At 46.8% G+C, this 18,193-nt stretch overlaps 1 protein-coding gene across 10 annotated transcripts in view; it reads left to right on the top strand.

Annotated features, from left to right (window-relative positions):
• PUM1 (pumilio RNA binding family member 1) overlaps positions 1-18,193 on the top strand; it is a 91,574-nt gene that overhangs the window by 69,221 nt on the left and 4,160 nt on the right. For 6 of the 10 annotated variants that reach the window (XM_048499253.1, XM_048499256.1, XM_048499255.1 and 3 more), the window contains 7 exons: positions 436-703; positions 4,308-4,437; positions 4,551-4,685; positions 6,637-6,774; positions 10,328-10,453; positions 11,522-11,643; positions 17,154-17,346. In XM_048499253.1, the coding sequence (XP_048355210.1) occupies positions 436-703; positions 4,308-4,437; positions 4,551-4,685; positions 6,637-6,774; positions 10,328-10,453; positions 11,522-11,643; positions 17,154-17,346 (1,112 nt within the window). The remainder of the gene's footprint in view (positions 1-435; positions 704-4,307; positions 4,438-4,550; positions 4,686-6,636; positions 6,775-10,327; positions 10,454-11,521; positions 11,644-17,153; positions 17,347-18,193) is intronic. The other 4 variants (XM_048499262.1, XM_048499258.1, XM_048499257.1 and 1 more) reach the window with 1 other exon arrangement.

The raw sequence follows: 18,193 nt of genomic DNA, 5'->3' as shown, positions 1-18,193 counted from the left end.
TCTTTTTTTAATCGTATGCCTGAAAAAAACCCTAGTAAGTACTGTCGCAGATTTCATATTCATCATCTCTGGCTGTAGCCTGTTTAAATCAAACAAAAAGAAACCCATCTTTTCTTCCTGATTAGGACCCAAGGCGGCTTTTCAAATTGCTCCCCCCTCCTCCACTTAATCTGCACACCAGCAACAATTGTGAGGGTAGGTTAGACTGAGAGATTGTGACGGGGCCAAGGTGGCCTGGCAGACATCCATGATTGAGCGGTGGATTCGAAACCTGGTCATCCCAGGTCCAAGTCCGACGCACTAGGTGCTACCCCACACCAGCCTTCCTGGACGGGAACGGGGATACTTCTGGCCTGGTTGCCACTTTAACCCGTAACAGTTGGCCTGCTTACCTTAATGTTGATCTCTCCCCAATTGACCTCCTCCTCCTTGCAGGAGGGCTCACAAACGGAAGTGGCCGCTACATCTCTGCCGCCCCAGGGGCCGAAGCCAAGTACCGCAGCGCCAGCAGCGCCTCCAGCCTTTTCAGCCCCAGCAGTGCTCTGTTCCCTTCCTCCCGCTTGCGCTATGGGATGTCCGACGTCATGCCCTCCGGGCGCAGCAGGCTCCTGGAAGACTTCCGCAATAACCGGTACCCGAACCTGCAGCTTAGGGAGATTGCTGGACATATCATGGAGTTCTCTCAGGATCAGCATGGATCCAGGTAAGACACCAGATTCATCAAATACGTTTTAAAAACTCCTAATATAGAGATCCCTTTGGGATCAGTGGTTGGGTCAAGATTAAATTTTCTCTTGGTAGAACAGAACCTCCCTGGCCCCTGCAGTCAGTGGAACTCTACAAAAATGCAGTTATCAGTGGGATAGGGAGCCCCAAGGGACAAAATGCCAGGGTTCTGCTTCAGGAATGAGGGAATTGGTCAAAATTGCTGATGTAGTCTAGATCCGACCCAGAGGTCAGAAGTCAAATATGGAATCAGATTGTGCAATAGAACACATTTCTCAATGGACAGAGCAGACAACAATCCCGCACCCAGCAAGAGCTTAGTGGAATAGTTACTTCCATGTGAAAGAAGGCAGTCCATGAAGTATTTTATACCCAGGCAGTGTTGGTTCTGGCTTCTGCTTTGAAATAGCCCCAGAAACCAGCCCAGCTGACCTTAAAAAATGGGACTGACTGATTGATTGGAAAGACGTATGCTCCATGTTTGTTTTCTAAATAGTCCACGAGGCAGTTTGGTATCTCCGAAAACCAAAATGAAAATAAAAACCACGCACCAGACTAATGGTTACAAACTGAAAAGCAAGCAGCAGCAACTTAAAATACTGTAGCACAGTAATAATTAGTAGTCATTAAAAAAAACCACATGATAAAATAAATCGGTTCTGCATAGTGCCTGTGGCTTATTCTAGTTAACACCTTTCACACGTGCATTAGTAGTCTTAACGCTATTCACCCTGGGGAAAGCCATCCTGTTTTCAGCTCTCCACATTTGTTTTCCTTCAAGCTTAACTCCCCCCTGCCCCCCATAGAACATGCTTGGGCCACTTGTATAAATTCACTGGAGTTAATTCTTAAAAGAGTGATTAAGGAATTGGATTATATATATATAATTTTAAAATGTTGAATGTATTGTCGAAGGCTTTCATGGCCAGATTCAACTGGTTGTTGTGTGGCCATGGTCTGGTAGATCTTGTTCCCAACATTTCACCTGCATCTGTGGCTGGCATCTTCAGAGGTGTATCACAGCGGGAAGTGTGTTACACACTGTGTCCAGTGAGAAGGGACTGTTTCCTTCTCATTCTCTTCTCACTGGACATTCCTTCTCACGCAGACTTCCCTCTGTGATACACCTCTGAAGATGCCAGCCACATGCAGGCGAAACATTAGGAACAAGATCTACCAGACCACAGCCACACAGCCTGGAAAGCCCACAACAACCAGTTTAAAATGTTGCTTCTTCCACTGTGACATTTCCTTTTGAGGTTTTATTTTATTTTTATTTATTTTATTTATTGTTACAGCTTCTATACCGCCCCATCCCCGGAGGGCTCTGGGTGGTGTACAACAAAAAATATAAATAGACGAATTATAAAATCTTTAAAACAGCGATAACAATAGCAGTAAAAGTAATAATAGAGGCGTCCGACTAACCCCATTTTTAAAATTCTCCCCAAAAAAGGGGGAGGAGGGTGATGAGTCACATTTGATAATGGCCAAGATGAAAGGCCAATGGGGGGGGGGGGGGCACCATTTCAGCGGCTGGTCTCTCCAAAGGCCCGGCGGAACAACTCCGTTTTACAGGCCCTGCGGAACTCATTGAGGAACCAATTGGCCATGCTGACAGAGGCTGATGGGAATTGTAGTTCCTGAACATCTGGAGAGCCGCAGGTTCCCTACCCCTGTCCTAGGCTAATAGAATATTCTAGCTACATCTGTGACTGCCCCCATTCTGTTGATGGTTACCTTCTTTTCTCAAAGACATTTTCAAAGTAAGGTGAATCATGTTCCTCCTCCGACTTTGAAAAATGTTCAAAAGGGGGGATCTTATTAAAATTTAATATCCCTGTAATGTAGCAAAAGAGATTGTTTCTGAAGGGGTTTGCTTGCCTTGTTCATGAGCCACCCCTCCCTGTGCCTGGCAATTTAGAGAAACAGTTTCGAAGTCTAAATTTTGGCTTCGCTGTTTCACTGTTATCTGTCAGATCGAGTGGGAGGATATAACTGGTGGTGTGAAATGTGTTCTCCAGAACTATCTTGGATTTTTGTGCCGTATAGCTGTATTTAGGGATGTTTTCTACAGACTGTGATATCCTCAGCATCCTTCTTTCCAACGGACTTAGTAGCCCATGAGATTTCTTCGTACTTGGGAGACTCCCCAGATATGCAGAAAACGCATTTCCTTATACATTTTAAAAAGGAATTTTTCTCTGAGGCCTGATAAGAAATGATCAAGCTTAAGGAGGCATGGAATGCAGGCAGCAGTAGGAAACAAAAGAGGAATAGAGAGATCAGCCCAGTCAAACCGCAGAAGAAGAAGAAGAGAAGACACAGTGTGAAACAGACTTTTCTCTGTGACACACCTCTGAAGATGCCAGCCACAGATGCAGGCGAAACGTTAGGAACAAAATCCACCAAACCCGGCCACACACCCCGGAAAACCCACCAGAACGAACAAGAAGAGAAGAGTTTGGATTTATATCCCCCTTTTTCTCCTGTAGGAGACTCAAAGGGGCTTACCATCTCCTTGCCCTTCCCCCCTCACAACAAACACCCTGTGAGGTGGGTGGGGCTGAGAGAGCTCCAAAAAGCTGTGACTAGCCCAAGGTCACCCAGCTGGCATGTGTGGGAGTGTACAGGCTAATCTGAATTCCCCAGATAAACCTCCATAGCTCAGGTGGCAGAGCGGGGAATCAAACCCAGTTCAGATTAGAATGCACCTTCTCTTAACCACTACATCCTGTTGTAGAGACCTTATAGTACACTGAATCAGGAGAAAATTTCCCAACCATTTAACTTTTTCACCACTCAGACTATTTGTGGACCCCCAGTTTATTTCCCCCGGTGGCAAAATATTGCTCCACTAGAGTACTCCTAACAGGACCAGTGTGCTATTGCACTGTGACGATTAGGATCAGGTCTCTCCACTATGAACTTCGCTGCATGACATTGGGCTAAGAGATGACTCACCTATTGTGCAAGTCTGGGTTTGTTGTAGAACTACAGGGTGTGTGCATGCATGCCTGGGGGTGAGGGGATCTATATGACCCTGGGCTCTTTGGAATAGCATAGTGGGGCTTCTTGGTATGGAAGTAAAATGAGGCAAGCCATATTCAAGGAAGGGTTTTGGCTTTCAACAGGTACTCTCCTGGTAAGCACAAAGGTGAAAAGTAAAGGTACTCCCTGTGCAAGCACCAGGTCATTACTGACCCATAGGGTGACGTAGCATCATGCTGTTTACTGGGCAGACTTTCTTTACAGGGTGGTTTGCCATTGTCATTGTCTTCCCTATACTTTACCCCCAGCAAGCTGGGTACTCATTTTACTGATCTCAGAAGGATGAAAGGCTGAGTCAGCCTGAAACTGACTTCTGTTGGGATTGAGCTCAAGTCATGAGCAGAGTTTTGAACTCTGCATCACGAACCTCCTTTATTAGTTGCAGGGGGAAAGCCTGACTCCTCCCCGCAACTAGCCGAGGCTTCCTTGGAAAACAGCTTGGGGCAACTATTTGGTTAAAGCATTTGTTCTCCCCGCTCACACGTACACACACACACACACAAAATGTTTTTAATTTGCATCGTCTGCAGGTTTATCCAGCTTAAACTGGAACGTGCTACCCCAGCGGAGCGGCAGCTTGTGTTCAATGAAATCCTGCAGGCCGCTTATCAGCTGATGGTCGATGTCTTTGGAAACTATGTAATCCAAAAGTTCTTTGAGGTGAGTCTCGTCTGCTGCGCAGAGTATTTCTGCTTCTGGTATCCGGGAAGCAAGGGTGGGTGAAACACTTCCTCTGGAATCCTGTTCTATGTCATGACTGTTGTCTCCTCTAGTTTGGCAGCCTGGAGCAAAAACTTGCCCTGGCTGAGCGCATCCGTGGGCACGTGCTGTCCTTGGCTTTGCAGATGTACGGCTGTCGAGTTATCCAGAAGGCGCTCGAGTTTATCCCTCCAGACCAGCAGGTAATTGTAAGTTTCCATTTTAACTTTACTTCTTGATGTTGGATGTGGTGGTTTTGTCGACCAGTGAATTGTGGTGGTTTTGTCTCTTGCGGCTTTTGTTTTCTCTCCTCCTTTTCTTTTAATTTATGGTGCATCTGTTCTGCAGTATGTGTAAGTGTATAAAATGTGTATGCAGCCCACGGGGAGGGGGGTAGGTCTAGCAGTTCTGTTTGTAGAGGGGTGGACAAGGGTTGTAGCACCTTAAAGGGTTTTTCACACTAGTTTCTTTTTTTTACTTTATTTTTTATTTCTGTCCTGCCCTATCCCAGCCACAGGTTGGGCTCAGGGCAGCTCACAGCAACATAAAAACAACACAGACCATTTCAATACATATAAAATGTGATAAAAAATTTAAATTCACTTTACATTAAAATAATGGTGCTATTCAATGTACCAACAAGGAAACCAGTCTCAAGATCTACTTGTGATAAGAAGAGAAAGGGGAGGGGAGGAGGGGGAGACCAGACAGATGGTAGGGTCACTGTCGCTTCCTCAGCTGAAGGCCTGGCAGAATAGCTCAGTCTTGCAGGCCCCACAGAACTGTACTACATCCCGCAGGGCCCTGATTTCCGCTGGCAATGTGTTCTGTGAGGGCTACAAAAGCCCTAGCACTGGTTGAGGCCAGCCAGATATTCTTTGGGCTGGGGACTTCCAGAAGATTACTTCCGAAGAGCCTAAAGCCCTCCAGGGGTGAAATTGGGAGATGCTGTGTTCAGAGACGCACTGCTTCTGAAAATATATATATCATCTAAATAAATAAATAAACATCTAAATAAATAAAATAAATAAACATCTAAATAAATAAATAAACATCTAAATAAACATCTAAATATATATATATATATTTAGATGTTTATTTATTTATTTAGATGTTTGTTTATTTATTTATTTAGATGTTTGTTTGTTTATTTATTTAGATGTTTATTTAGATGTTTATTTATTTAGATGTTTATTTATATTTTAAATTTATGGGCCGCCCTCCCCTGCAGGGTTCAGGGCGGTGAACAACAAAGATAAAATAACATAACACAATTATTTAAAACCATTTAAAAACCCGTAGTCTACTACCCAATAAAACTATCAGGAACCATTTAAAACCTAGGACAGATGCCAATAAAAACCCAACCGCCTCCCTCCCCAACTGAGCCCACCAGAGGCCAGATGCAATGGGATCACGGCTGGCCAAATGCCTGGCAGAACAGGTCCGTTTTACAGGCCCTGCAGAAACTCTGTAAGTCCCCGCAGGGCCCTGGTCTCTCTAGGGCAGGGGTAGGGAACCTGTGGCTCTCTAGATGTTCAGGAACTACAATTCCCATCAGCCCCTACCAGCATGGCCAATTGGCCATGCTGACAGAGGCTGATGGGAATTGTAGTTCCTGAACATCTGGAGAGCCGCAGGTTCCCTACCCCTGCTCTAGGGAGCCTGTTCCATCAGAGAGGGGGCAGGGGCATAAAAGCCCTGGCCCTAGTGGAGGCCAGCCGAATGTGTTTCGGGCCAGGGACCTCTAATAGGTTCTCCTCCGAAGAGGTTCCATTTAGTGTTCCTGGCTTGTCGCCATTGATTGGCCCATCCTCCATGAATCTGACTGATCCGCTGTATTAAAGCTCGCAGCCATTATCTTGTAGAAGCAGCAGGTTCCATGCACAAACTATCCAGAACTGACACACTAATTAATGACATGTATTTGCTCTTCCTGATTTTTCTTGGGTCAAGGTGGTGTTGGACAGCGCAGGACTGTGGCCAAGAGCTGTCGCCTTTGCGGTTGCTCCACAGATCGAAAGGGTGCCAAGCAAGGCGTGACACAGAGAGCCAGCAGAGTCGGGGAGAGAAGGGCATAGTCTGTGACTCCTCTTGGCGCTTGTCAGTTGTGGTTCCGTTGGTGCTTTCTCGGTGTCTTTTTTATGCCTCTTTCCATAGAACGAGATGGTCCGAGAACTGGATGGCCACGTCTTGAAGTGCGTGAAAGACCAGAATGGCAATCATGTGGTACAGAAGTGTATCGAGTGTGTGCAGCCCCAGTCCCTGCAGTTCATCATTGATGCATTTAAGGGGCAGGTGAGTGCGGGCGGGGCATGTGGGGAGGAAGGGATAAAATGCTGGTTCTTCTGCCTTCCCAAATCTGGTTTGACAGATTGCTTATCAGATCTGATGGCTTAAATGTTCAATGACCAGAAAGAATATACTGCCAGAATATGACCTTTGGCTACTTTGGCAGCAGCGGCGTAGTGGTCAAGAGCAGGTGTACTCTAATCTGGAGAACCAGGTTTGATTCCCCGCTCTGCCACTTGAGCTGTGGAGGCTTCTCTGGGGGACCAGATTAGCCTGTGCACGCCAACACATGCCAGCTGGGTGACCTTGGGCTAGTCACAGTTTTTCTGAGCTCTCTCAGTCCCACCCACCTCACAGGGTGTTTGTTGCAGGGCAGTGGGGAAAGGAAAGGAGATTGTAAGCCCCTTTGTGTCTCCTATAGGAGAGAAAGGGGAGATATAAATCCAACTCTTCTTCTTCCTACATGGGAAGCTGTTTGCTAAGAATCAGCATGGTTGTTATGAAAAAGAAGAAGTGTTTGGATTTATATCTCAACTTTCTCTCCTGTAAGGAGACTTACAAGCTCCTTTCCCTTCCTTTCCCCACAACAGACACCTTGTGAGGTAGGTGGGGCTGAGAGAGTCCCACCTGTGGGCTAGTCACAGTTCTTTGGAACTCTCTCAGCCCCATCTACCTCACAAGGTGTCTGTTGTGGGAAGAGGAAGAGAAAGGAGCTTGTAAGTCTCCTTACAGGAGAGAAAGTTGAGATATAAATCCAAACTCTTCTTCTTAAGTTTTCTGTTTTCTCTTTGGGTATTTATTAAGGTTATACCCAGATCCTTGAACTGAACTTTGAAACATACAAGCACTGATGTATCTGCTTTAGAATAGGTGAGAGGTGTCACCCAGGTTGCCACATTCTGAACCCTTATCAGTTTCTGGATAATCTTCAAGGGCAGCCCCACACTGAATGTGTCACAGTATCCCAACCAGGAGGTTACCTAAGCGTTGGTTGAAAAACTGCTGAGCATAGGCTGGGGTTTTGTTTTTTGTTTCGCCAACGTTATGCCCAGATATTCTTGAGAAGGAAAGTGGTAAATTAGCAAGGAATGGTGCTCTTTGCTTTCCTTGCCCCAGTAGTGAGAAATGTGCATGTAATTTAAGGGTAAGGAACTGTGCAAATGGTGGACTTTTCATAGAGGATGTAATGTAGGCGCTCTAGTCTGGCCAGGTGTTCCCCTGGGTTATCCTTCATCTTCTGGAGCCAAAGGCTGCATCTCAAACCCTATAACGAATTCCTAATTGCAGCCACATCACCCACTGCATGATGCATTTATAAGTCATTGGGTGGTAATTGACCTCGGAAAGTAGGTATTGATTCTGCGGCAGTGTCTTCCTACAAGAAAGTGCCCTTTAAGTCAGTACTTTTGATGGATGGTCATGGATCAATTTTAAGAGATTCATTCTAGGCTTTGCTTTAAACCCGTTATATTAAATGTAAGATTTCGTTTCCTTAGCTGCATTTTAAAAAGTAAAATATGCAGTGGCTGATTTTTTTAAAAAAATGACTTGAAATGAAAATTTTAAAAAATTGTCCTGGTTTTTTAGACCCGTTCGGCCCTAGTCAAGTGTTCCATGCTGCACCTGTCTGATTGTTCGATTGGAAAACAGTGTTTGTTGAAAGGTTATTTTGTTTTGTGATTATTAAATGGCCTCATTCAGCTTATTTAGGGTATACGTATAAGAAGGGTCAGGTGCTGGTGGAATAGATTGGTAAAGGATATCCTAAAGCGACAGATCTTGTGCCCAAGACCTTCCAAACCATTACTGACAAAAGAGAGAACTGTATTCTCACCATCACTGGCAATTGCTCCATCTGGAAACAAAGGAAATGAAACAGTCAGCCTCGTGTCAGAATTCCCAGCCTTGTGAAATTCGCAATACAGTGTCTGAAATCTAGCTTAAGTTGAATTGTTTAACTACGGTTAGTGTGCTTCTCTGCTAACTACGGTTATTTAAAGGTGCATCAGGTTAGGATCTCAGACCATGGTTGGAAGTTGATTCAATCACCACAGCCTGTGTTTTGTTTTGTTTTTAAAGCAAACAAGAAATCTGCCACAGTTCGTCTTAAAAATGGTTTCTTCTGCTGTATGAATTTAGCCTATCTGACTTAACCCAGTTTGATCCTTCTTGTCACTGCCACCAGTGTACTCTGCACTGGAGTGTTTGTCAGAGTTAACCAAGACTTGCATAAGCTGAATCCTAGTTTCATAAACTAACCATGGTTAAAAATAAAACGTGGTTTTGCCTAACGTCTGAGCCATGCTGTCTATCCTTTTCCCGCCCCATTTAGAAGGCAGCCTCTTAGAAGGCAACCCAAAAGGGATATCTATAGTTTTTTCCACCTTGGGCTTCTGCCTACAGTTGTTTGATCTTGGACACGCAAACTTTCAAAGAGTTTTTCCAGCAGCGCTCTTGAAGCGGCTAATGTGGCTTTTTGGCAACTGTCTGTTTAATGTGGTTTGATCTTTGATATCCTTGCCAACGGGATCTAAAATTAATGATTTGGCACCCAGCTGTGAGGCTTTTGCAGGCTTCTTTGCAAGTAAAGTCTTATCGCTCGGCCACAACCACCCTTCAACGATTGAAGTGGTAAGGGAACTGGAGCTCCCTTGGCCGTTTTCTGGTCCTATGTTAGACCAATTTGTTCTGCTCTCCCCATCCGATATTGACCGTGTTTGCAGCCATAAGATCTACTGGTTGCTCCCTGGACCCATGCCCTTCATGGCTGGTGAAGGCCACCCGTGAGCCGCTGCAGGGCCCCATGTTGGAAATTGTCAGCTGAAAGAGGCAGTGGTATGCCCGCTCTTGAAGAAGCCATCATTAGAGCCTGTGGATCTGGCCAACTATCGCCTGGTCTCAAATGTTTCGTTTCTGGGCAAGGTAGTTAAGAGGGTGGTGGCAGAACAGCTGCAAGCATTTCTGGAGGACACATTGGTTCTGGATTCCATCCTGGCTATGAAATGAAGACCTTGCTGGTCGCCATCACAGATGATCTCCAGATTCAACTAGACTGAGGCGGGTCAGCGCTACTGGTGTTATCCGATCTTACAACAGCATTTTACATGGTTGGTCGCAATCTTTTAGCCCACTGCCTTGCTGATGCTGGAATTCGTGGTGCAGCCTTAAAATGGTTGGCCTCGTTTTTCCAGGACCAAGGACAGCAGGTGACACATGGGCAGGGGAACATCCCAGCGCACCCACCTGTTTGTGGTGTACTGCAAGGGACTGTCCTCTCTCCAGCGTTGTTTAACCAAACCAAAGCTGAATTTTCTGTAATGGCCCAACCAGAACCGTCTTTTGAAGAGCTCTAGTATTGCAGTCCCATTTGACTCCGGTTGTTCTTTGGGACCCATGTGGTTGACCTTGTATGTTTTCCATCTGCCAAGATGAAGCTGCTTAGGGTGTGACGTCATGAGCTGGACATTTCATGCTCTGCACAGAACATTTCAGTTGTTTGGTATGCAGTTCAAACTGTCCTGAGTGAGATTCTTCCCCCTCCTCCTTGTCTTGCTCTCAGGTGTTTGCGTTGTCCACCCACCCTTATGGCTGCCGTGTCATTCAGAGGATCCTGGAGCACTGTCTACCTGAGCAGACCCTTCCCATCCTGGAGGAGTTGCACCAACATACAGAACAGCTTGTGCAGGTAACACTTAGCTGGCTGGTGGTGTGGTGTGAAGGAAGCTGCCTGGCCTCGACTCAGAGGGGGCTCAGAGGTTTTGCGAAGGTGGAATTTTCCCCGGTGATATCCCTCCCTCCCACGGAGAATAAGACAAAGGACACCTGATAGAACATTGTTGATTATTTTTGTGTGTGAACGTCCGCCCTCTTCTGTCAACCAGGCATTCAGAACTGATAACAGAAATGATAAAAACTAGAATTGCAGCAATTAAAACATCGCTACAGATGAGATAGTGGATGGTTCTGGCTAGGTTGGTCTTGTTGGATCTCGGAAGCTAAGCAGGGTTGCCCCTGGTTAGTATTTGGATGGGAGACCGTTGAGGAACACCAGAGATAATATGTAGAGGCAGATAGTGGCAAAAAAGCCCGATTGTCTCTTGCCTTACAAACCCAACCGGTAATTCAGCTGCAACTTGACATCACTTTCCAGCACCCCAGATGAAGCCAACCAACCTGAAAATGGTAGCATAAAAGAAAGCACAGATTAAAAAATCCAAGGAGCAAGGGGAAGGGCTAAACGTCAGATAACCTTTCTTTATATATCCTCCTTTTCTCCCTGCTGAGGACAGAAAGAGGCTTCAACTTTAAAACAACAACTGAAAAATAATGGGTGTCTTGGGTGCTGTGTGGTTTCCGGGCTGTATGGCCGTGTTCTAGCAGCATTCTCTCCTGACGTTTCGCTTGCATCTGTGATGATCCTCTGAAGATGCCAGCCACAGATGAAGGCGAAACGTCAGGAGAGAATGCTCCTAGAACACGGCCATACAGCCCGGAAACCACACAGCACCCAAGTGATTCCGGCCGTGAAAGCCTTCGACAATACAATGGGTGTCTTACCTGTCCGCGATTCTGAGACATCAGATTATATTTCAGCTTCCTCAAATTTTGGTTTTTTTAAAAAAATCTTGGCTCTATTTCCCACTTTAGAGGAGCAGTTAAGTTGTTTTGAGGGCGAGTTTAAGCTACAGCAGTCAAAGTATTTCTAAGATGGAGCGCTGATACAGAGCTGGTGTTCTCACTGTGTCCCCTGTAGGATCAATATGGCAACTATGTTATCCAGCATGTACTTGAACATGGGCGACCTGAAGATAAAAGTAAGATTGTGGCAGAGATTCGAGGCAACGTCCTTGTGCTGAGCCAGCATAAGTTTGCCAGGTATGTGACTTTGCTTGTTCTGTATTTTCCTAATTCTTAAAAAGGAGCTGGCATTGGATTTAGGTTGGGGAAAGTGTCAGAGAGAAAGAGAGAGAGAGAAGCAGTATAAATGCCATTTCATTATCAAGAATTGTACTACCCAAATAGGTCTGCCCAATGAAACTGGGACAGGGAATCTTTTGTATCAGGTGTACTGCACAGAGTCACTAGACCAGGGGGCTGCAGCCTGCGGCTCTCCAGATGTTCATGAACTACAATTCCCATCAGCCCCTGTCAGCATGGCCAATTGTTTCATGAACATCAGGAGAGAGAGCGCAGGTTGCAGACCCCTGCACTAGACGGAACTGAGAGACCAACCATCATTAATCTCTTGACTCTGGAAGATTTGTGACTTTTACAGCCTCATCCAAAGGGCCTTAGGGAGTGACATGGCCTTGTGAGGGGGCATTTGCCTTCCTCATGGCACTTAACCCTGGTTGAAGGGGCAGATGCACCTGTGGCTGTGCATTCCACAGCCCTGCCACCACAAAACCCGGAAGTTTGGATCACAGTGGGGCTGCTGTGCTGGTGTCATCCTTGGACGCCAGCATGGTGCGGGGCGTTCTTGCACCAGCCCTTGGACTTAAACATGCCTTTTGGCGGCAGACATCCATTCCGTGGGGCTTTATGGCGGTGGAGAGGTCCAGGGCTTTTCCCTGCTCCCTGTCCTGCCAAGGAGCCCTTTTGGAGGCGGTGCTGCATCAGCACCATGGCCTGCTGCCTCTGAATTTGGATGCTGTTCTTAATCATACATCATTCTTATGGGGCATTCAACATGAGGCATTGCAGGATTGAGTAAGGCTGGGAGGATTCTTTTACGCTGCCATCCACATCATTGTAGCCTGATGTGACACAGACACACACCCCGTATTCTGCCACTTATTCCACATAATCCCCCTTCCCCCAAATCCAGGGTTCTGAATTTGCCAGGACCATTGAATCATTACTGACTCTTGAAAGTATCTGCTTGGAAATTGTGCTTTGAAGGAGGGCATAAAAACACAGCCTGTTGGATAGTCTGTCTACTCTCAGAACTCAGTGACCACTACATGGTACATTTTTCTTTCTCGGAGGGATCATGTAAGTATTGTAGTTGTCATAGGCCAAAAAGATCATATGGGATCATCCTTCACATGGATCCCTTTTTAAATGCGCAATTATATCAGGGGAAACAGAAAACTCCCTGCAGAGACTATATTGTGTAGACTAGACCTCTGAATTCCTTCCCCCAAGATTCAACAGGACTTGCTTCCAGGTAAATGCACTTTCAGTCATGCCTATTCAGATGTGCTACTGAACAAAATAAAGTAAAAGGCAGTTGTACTTTTCATTTTGGCTTCATTGATTCTCTGAACTCTGCCCCACCAGAAACGTGCTCACCATGCAAAATGAAAGCATGTGCATTTTGGGGGGGGAAAGGTCTTTATAAAAAAAATCCTGGAACAATTTGACACCCCTGAAAAATCCCCAAACCCTTAAAGTCAAAAGCAACAAAAATAAATAGCAGCTTTTTAATTGTTCCCTTGTAATTCAAAGCCAACTTCTGGGTCAGCTCCAGGTTGGATGAAGACCTCTGTTTTTTTGTTAATACATTCTTTTGGCTGTTATATATGGGATCACCATGCAGAAAGGGGTAAGGAAGCCGTAGGATAATTGGTAATAGCCTGGTGATCTCTTCTTCTTGGCAGGCAGATTATCAGTGTATCATTTCTGGAATCTTGCTCTTGTCAGCTGTGTGTGTTCTTTTCTCCTATCATGGAAATGTAATCAGCACTTGGCTTGTATCCTTTGACCGCCAGTGCACAACACTGGCTGCTACTCTGGGGGAAACTGAGCCTGTCACAAGATAAGGGAAACTGCTGCGTTTGGCAGGCAGTTTGAAGAATGCCCCAGCCTGCTCTTCAGGGAACCGCGCAGGGGTGGGGATAATATTCTGAACGTGCAATGCTCTTGCATATCGGATTAGACTCTTGGTTTGTCCGGCTTGGTCTTGTCGGGAGTGTACCTACCTAAAACAGCACCTGGAACAGCAAGCACTGAAATTGTGTGTCCTCCAACCACCAGACTCCACTGCCCCAGTGCAGCCACCTCAGCCCTTCTTGGGGCATCGGAGTCCAGGCACGGGGGAGTTAACTGAAAGGACTCGGCTTGGCTCCTGAGGATTCCAGGAGCCAAGCTGAATCCTTCTAGTGAAGACCAGGCTGGGGGAGGAGGGGCAGGAGAGTTAACACAGCCCTTAATGTCCTTTTAATTTAGTGCAAGGCGAGCAGCCGGCGAGGCTGGGGGCGGGGCAAGGCAAGAGTGGGCAGCCCCTTCCAGGCCTTGTCCCCCGCCACCCCCAGTCTCTTGCCAGCCGCTCGCCTCACGCTAAAATAAAGAAAATTAAAGCAGGCTGCAGGCAGTATCGACAGGGTAGGGTGGAGCGTGGACCACATCCCCCATCACCGCTGCCTGAAAGTGGCTTTAATTTCCTTTACTTTAGTATGAGGCAAACAAGGCAAAGGCAAGTAACCGGGCAGAGACTGGAAGTGGGAACAAGACCTGGGAGGGCACCCCTTTTCTGGCCTTGCCCCCGACCCCAGTCTTTTTTTGGTTGCTTTCCTCACACTAGAGCAGGGGTCTGCAACCTGCGGTTCTCCAGATGTTCATGGACTACATTTCCCATCAGCTCCTGCCACCATGGCCAAATTGGCCATGGTGGCAGGGGCTGATGGGAAATGTGCAATCCTTAATTTATCTGTTTAACCCCAGGTTGCAGGCACGACCTGAACTAAATAAAAAAGAAAAGTAAAAGCAGCCATTATATGTCTTTGGACTTCCGGGGGGGCGGGGTTGCACAGGCGCAGATGCTCTTCCAGTCTACTGAGGGGTCACGAGGCATGAACCCTGACTTGCCCCACCCGTGTTATGCCTCTGAGTCTTGTCTGTTTCAGGATTTCCAGCAGGAAAATCCAGCACTTGAGATCTTTTTTTAAAAAAAAATATTTGAAAATTATTATTATTTCTAACAAGATGCCAGGGGTCGGGCTTGGGACCTTCAATATGCAAAGCGTGCACTCTGCCACAAAGGCCTAAACATATGTTACAAAAGCCCTAGGGCAGTGGTGGCGAACCTTTGGCACTCCAGATGTTATGGACTACAATTCCCATCAGCTCCTGCCAGCATGGCCAATTGGCCCTAGGGGTTCTAGGCTCAGAACTTGATTCCCAGTTATGGTCCCAGTTTGAATTACGGCACATAGGGCAAGGCGTTCACTGCTAATTTGTTCCCCCCACGAGTCTTGAAAGTTCCCAGTACCAAAATGGTGACTCAGTGGGAGAAGCCATTCACAAAACAGTGGTTGGAACAAAAACTACAGCACTTCACAGCTGGTCTGCAGTACTTGGATGTGGAAACACTTCTGTTTTTTCAATTCAAATCATCACCCTTTCAAATTGTAACTTGCCCTTCTAGGGAAAATTTGTACCTTTCCCTATGTTATCTTTGACCAAGGCAAATAGTAATTTTGACCCACGGGAGGAGCGACTCAGTGGTACACTCCTGTCCCATCCAGCGCAAAAGTACGTGTGCGTGAAGGAGAGGCAGGTGGGAAAGAGTTGTTGTCATTTTCCCATTCTGTGCAGAGGGGCGTATGTACGCCTTGTTCACATAAAAGAGAGTGGGGACAGAAGCTGCTACAGTGGCTTTAAAAGGTGAGGATAGAAAAGCGTGGAGGGGGGGGGTGAGATCTACTTTCAACTTCTTGGAGGAAGATCAAGATCATAAGGAGAGCACTGCTAGGTCAGACCAGTAGTCCATCTAGTCCAGGGGTAGGGAACCTGCGGCTCTCCAGATGTTCAGGAACTACAATTCCCATCAGCCCCTACCAGCATGGCCAATTGGCCATGCTGACAGAGGCTGATGGGAATTGTAGTTCCTGAACATCTGGAGAGCTGCAGGTTCCCTACCCCTGATCTAGTCCTCTTCGCACTGGGATTTGGAGGCTATGTCAGAATATGGAAGTTCCCTTTAATCACCGTGGCTAGACCTGTCCTCCATAAATCTGTCTACTCCCCTTTTAAAGCTGTCTTTACCTGTGGTTATCGCTGTATTCTCTGGTGGCAAATTGGTCCCTCCTGTGCTCCAGGGTGCAGCCATCTAACACAGACATATTTGGGAGGTGTACCATAGCTATCCCGCCAGCCCCCCTGGCTGCCATTCTCAGAACCAAGCTGATGATGGCTGCCAGTTTGGTGATATAACTGTTAATGTCAGTCCTGGCCATATGTAACAGTTTCCCCATTGTGGCTGATTATGCACAAGGTGTTTGCCATGTGGTGGAGGCGAATGTCCATTGTAGCAAGATTTCTTGTATGGACGTATTTCCTCTAACCCTGCTTTCACTTTCCACCCTCTCCATGGCAAGCAAAGCCATTTGTAGTACGAACTGAATTTGCTTCCCCGCCAGAGCAGGGCAGATTTGCCAATCGACACAGCTTTGCCCCGGACCCCTTCCCTCTGCCCACAGCCAACCCACCCAATCTCACCCCCTCACTCCCTTGGGCTGCTTTGCACTTTCCCCCTTCACCCTCCTCCCTGTTGCCGACTCCTTCTCACTTCCTCTCCTGCCATAACATTTCTATTGCCTGTGGCCTCCCCACTCCTGCCTATCTTTAGAGTTTTAAAAAATTTAATAACCATGTCAATAGATTGATAAATCAATAATTAGACTAAAAAAGGTAAAAAATAATAAGATTCGTCAATCAGTCCAAACACCCGATTTGCCCGTTTATTTGATCATCAAACTGGGACGTCTGCAGCCTGACACAAGCAGTCAGTGATTTCAGACCACGCCAGGAAAAAACGATCAGTCTTGACTCTTGGGTTCACAGCGCATCGGGGGATGGACGATCATGAACCTGGAGAGCGTATCAAATGGCGGTTCATGTCCTTTTGTGGTTTGCACCTGGCCATTACTCCTCTCCCCTCACTCCCCACCATAAAAGACATTCAGTGCTCAGGAAAAGTGTGCACATGCTGTATTTTCTTTAACAGTTAACCTTTTTTATATTGGTAAGAGAATTGAAGCATTAAAAGTTCAGGGATGCATGCACAACAGACAACCTGCAAAATATCCCCGCCCCCGCCCCTGAGACGAGCAAAAAGCCAGTCAATAATACCTGCCCGGCTGTAAACAGGGCGGTGTGTAATAATGCCAAACATGCCCCCAAAACAAAGACTCCGCAGCCAATTCTTTTTAAAGCCGCGGGATCCTCACCTTGCATAGTCAGCCCGTGTGTACCTTCAACGTGGGAGATACGTTCATGTTCTCTTTGGACGATGGAGTGTTATAGGTTCATCCTCCCCCTTCCCCCCCACCCCCACTTTATGGAAAGTCATCTCTGTGGGGGGTAATCTGCATATGTTGGCTTTGTGGCTGTTTGGGGGGATAACCTGTTTTCAATTTTTTTTAAAAAAATATTTGCTGCAGCAACGTGGTGGAGAAATGCGTCACACACGCCTCCCGCACCGAGCGTGCCATGCTGATTGACGAGGTGTGTACTATGAACGATGGCCCTCACAGTGCCTTATATACCATGATGAAAGATCAGTACGCCAACTACGTGGTACAGAAAATGATCGATGTGGCGGAGCCAGCCCAACGGAAGATAGTCATGCACAAGGTAGGCGTCCAGCCTTGGTTTGCTTACAGGAGCGTTGTTCGTTACAAAAAGCCAAGAAGCGGAGAGATCTTCCTCTTCTGCGCAGTCGTTCGCTAGGGAAGTCGAGAAACCTTTGCAACTGTTCCACAGCTATCTTTGTAACCGTGTCCCCATTTTCAAGGGTTGTCTAATCCTGCTGGTTCAGAAAGCAGTGCAGGGCACCAAGTTCTTGGCAAATTGAGGCCTTGCTCAAACATTCCCTCCCTCCACCAATGGAAAGCTTCTGAGACCAGCATAGTGTAGGGGATTAGTGGACTCTAATCTGGAGACCCAGATTTGATTCCCTGCTCCTCCCCAGGAGCGGCGGGCAATGATCTGGTGGACTGGATTTGTTTCCTTGCTCCTCTACATGAAGCCTGCTGGGCGACCTTGGGCTCATCACAGTTCTCTCTGAACTCTCAGCCCCACCTAGCTCACAAGGTGTCTGTTGTGGGGAGAGGAAGGGAAAGCAGTTTGTAAGCCGCTTGGAGACTCCTTGCTGTCGAGAAAAGCAGATTGTAAATCCAAATTCTTCCTCTATGTGGCTTTGCCCAAGCTCTCCCAGAGATCTCCTTGGAGATCTTCAACGCCATCTCCCACACCCTGGCTGGACACGCTGATCACAATACCATGCTGTTCTCCACGCACCCCCTTCAACAAATAATGGCCTTTGGGATGATCCATCCTTGGAGGGAAAAACCAGCTCCCATTTGATTTTTAAAGGCCTTTGGGGGCTTTCACGGCTGGACTCAACTGGTTGTGGTGGGCTTTCCGGGCTGTGTGGCCGTGGTCTGGTAGACCTTGTTCCTAACATATCACCTGCATCTGT

Source organism: Sphaerodactylus townsendi, linkage group LG06 (assembly GCF_021028975.2).
Source record: "Sphaerodactylus townsendi isolate TG3544 linkage group LG06, MPM_Stown_v2.3, whole genome shotgun sequence".
Taxonomy (NCBI): Eukaryota; Metazoa; Chordata; class Lepidosauria; order Squamata; family Sphaerodactylidae; genus Sphaerodactylus; species Sphaerodactylus townsendi.
Note: the sequence above shows the minus strand (reverse complement) of the source record. Positions and strands in the feature narration are given on the sequence as shown.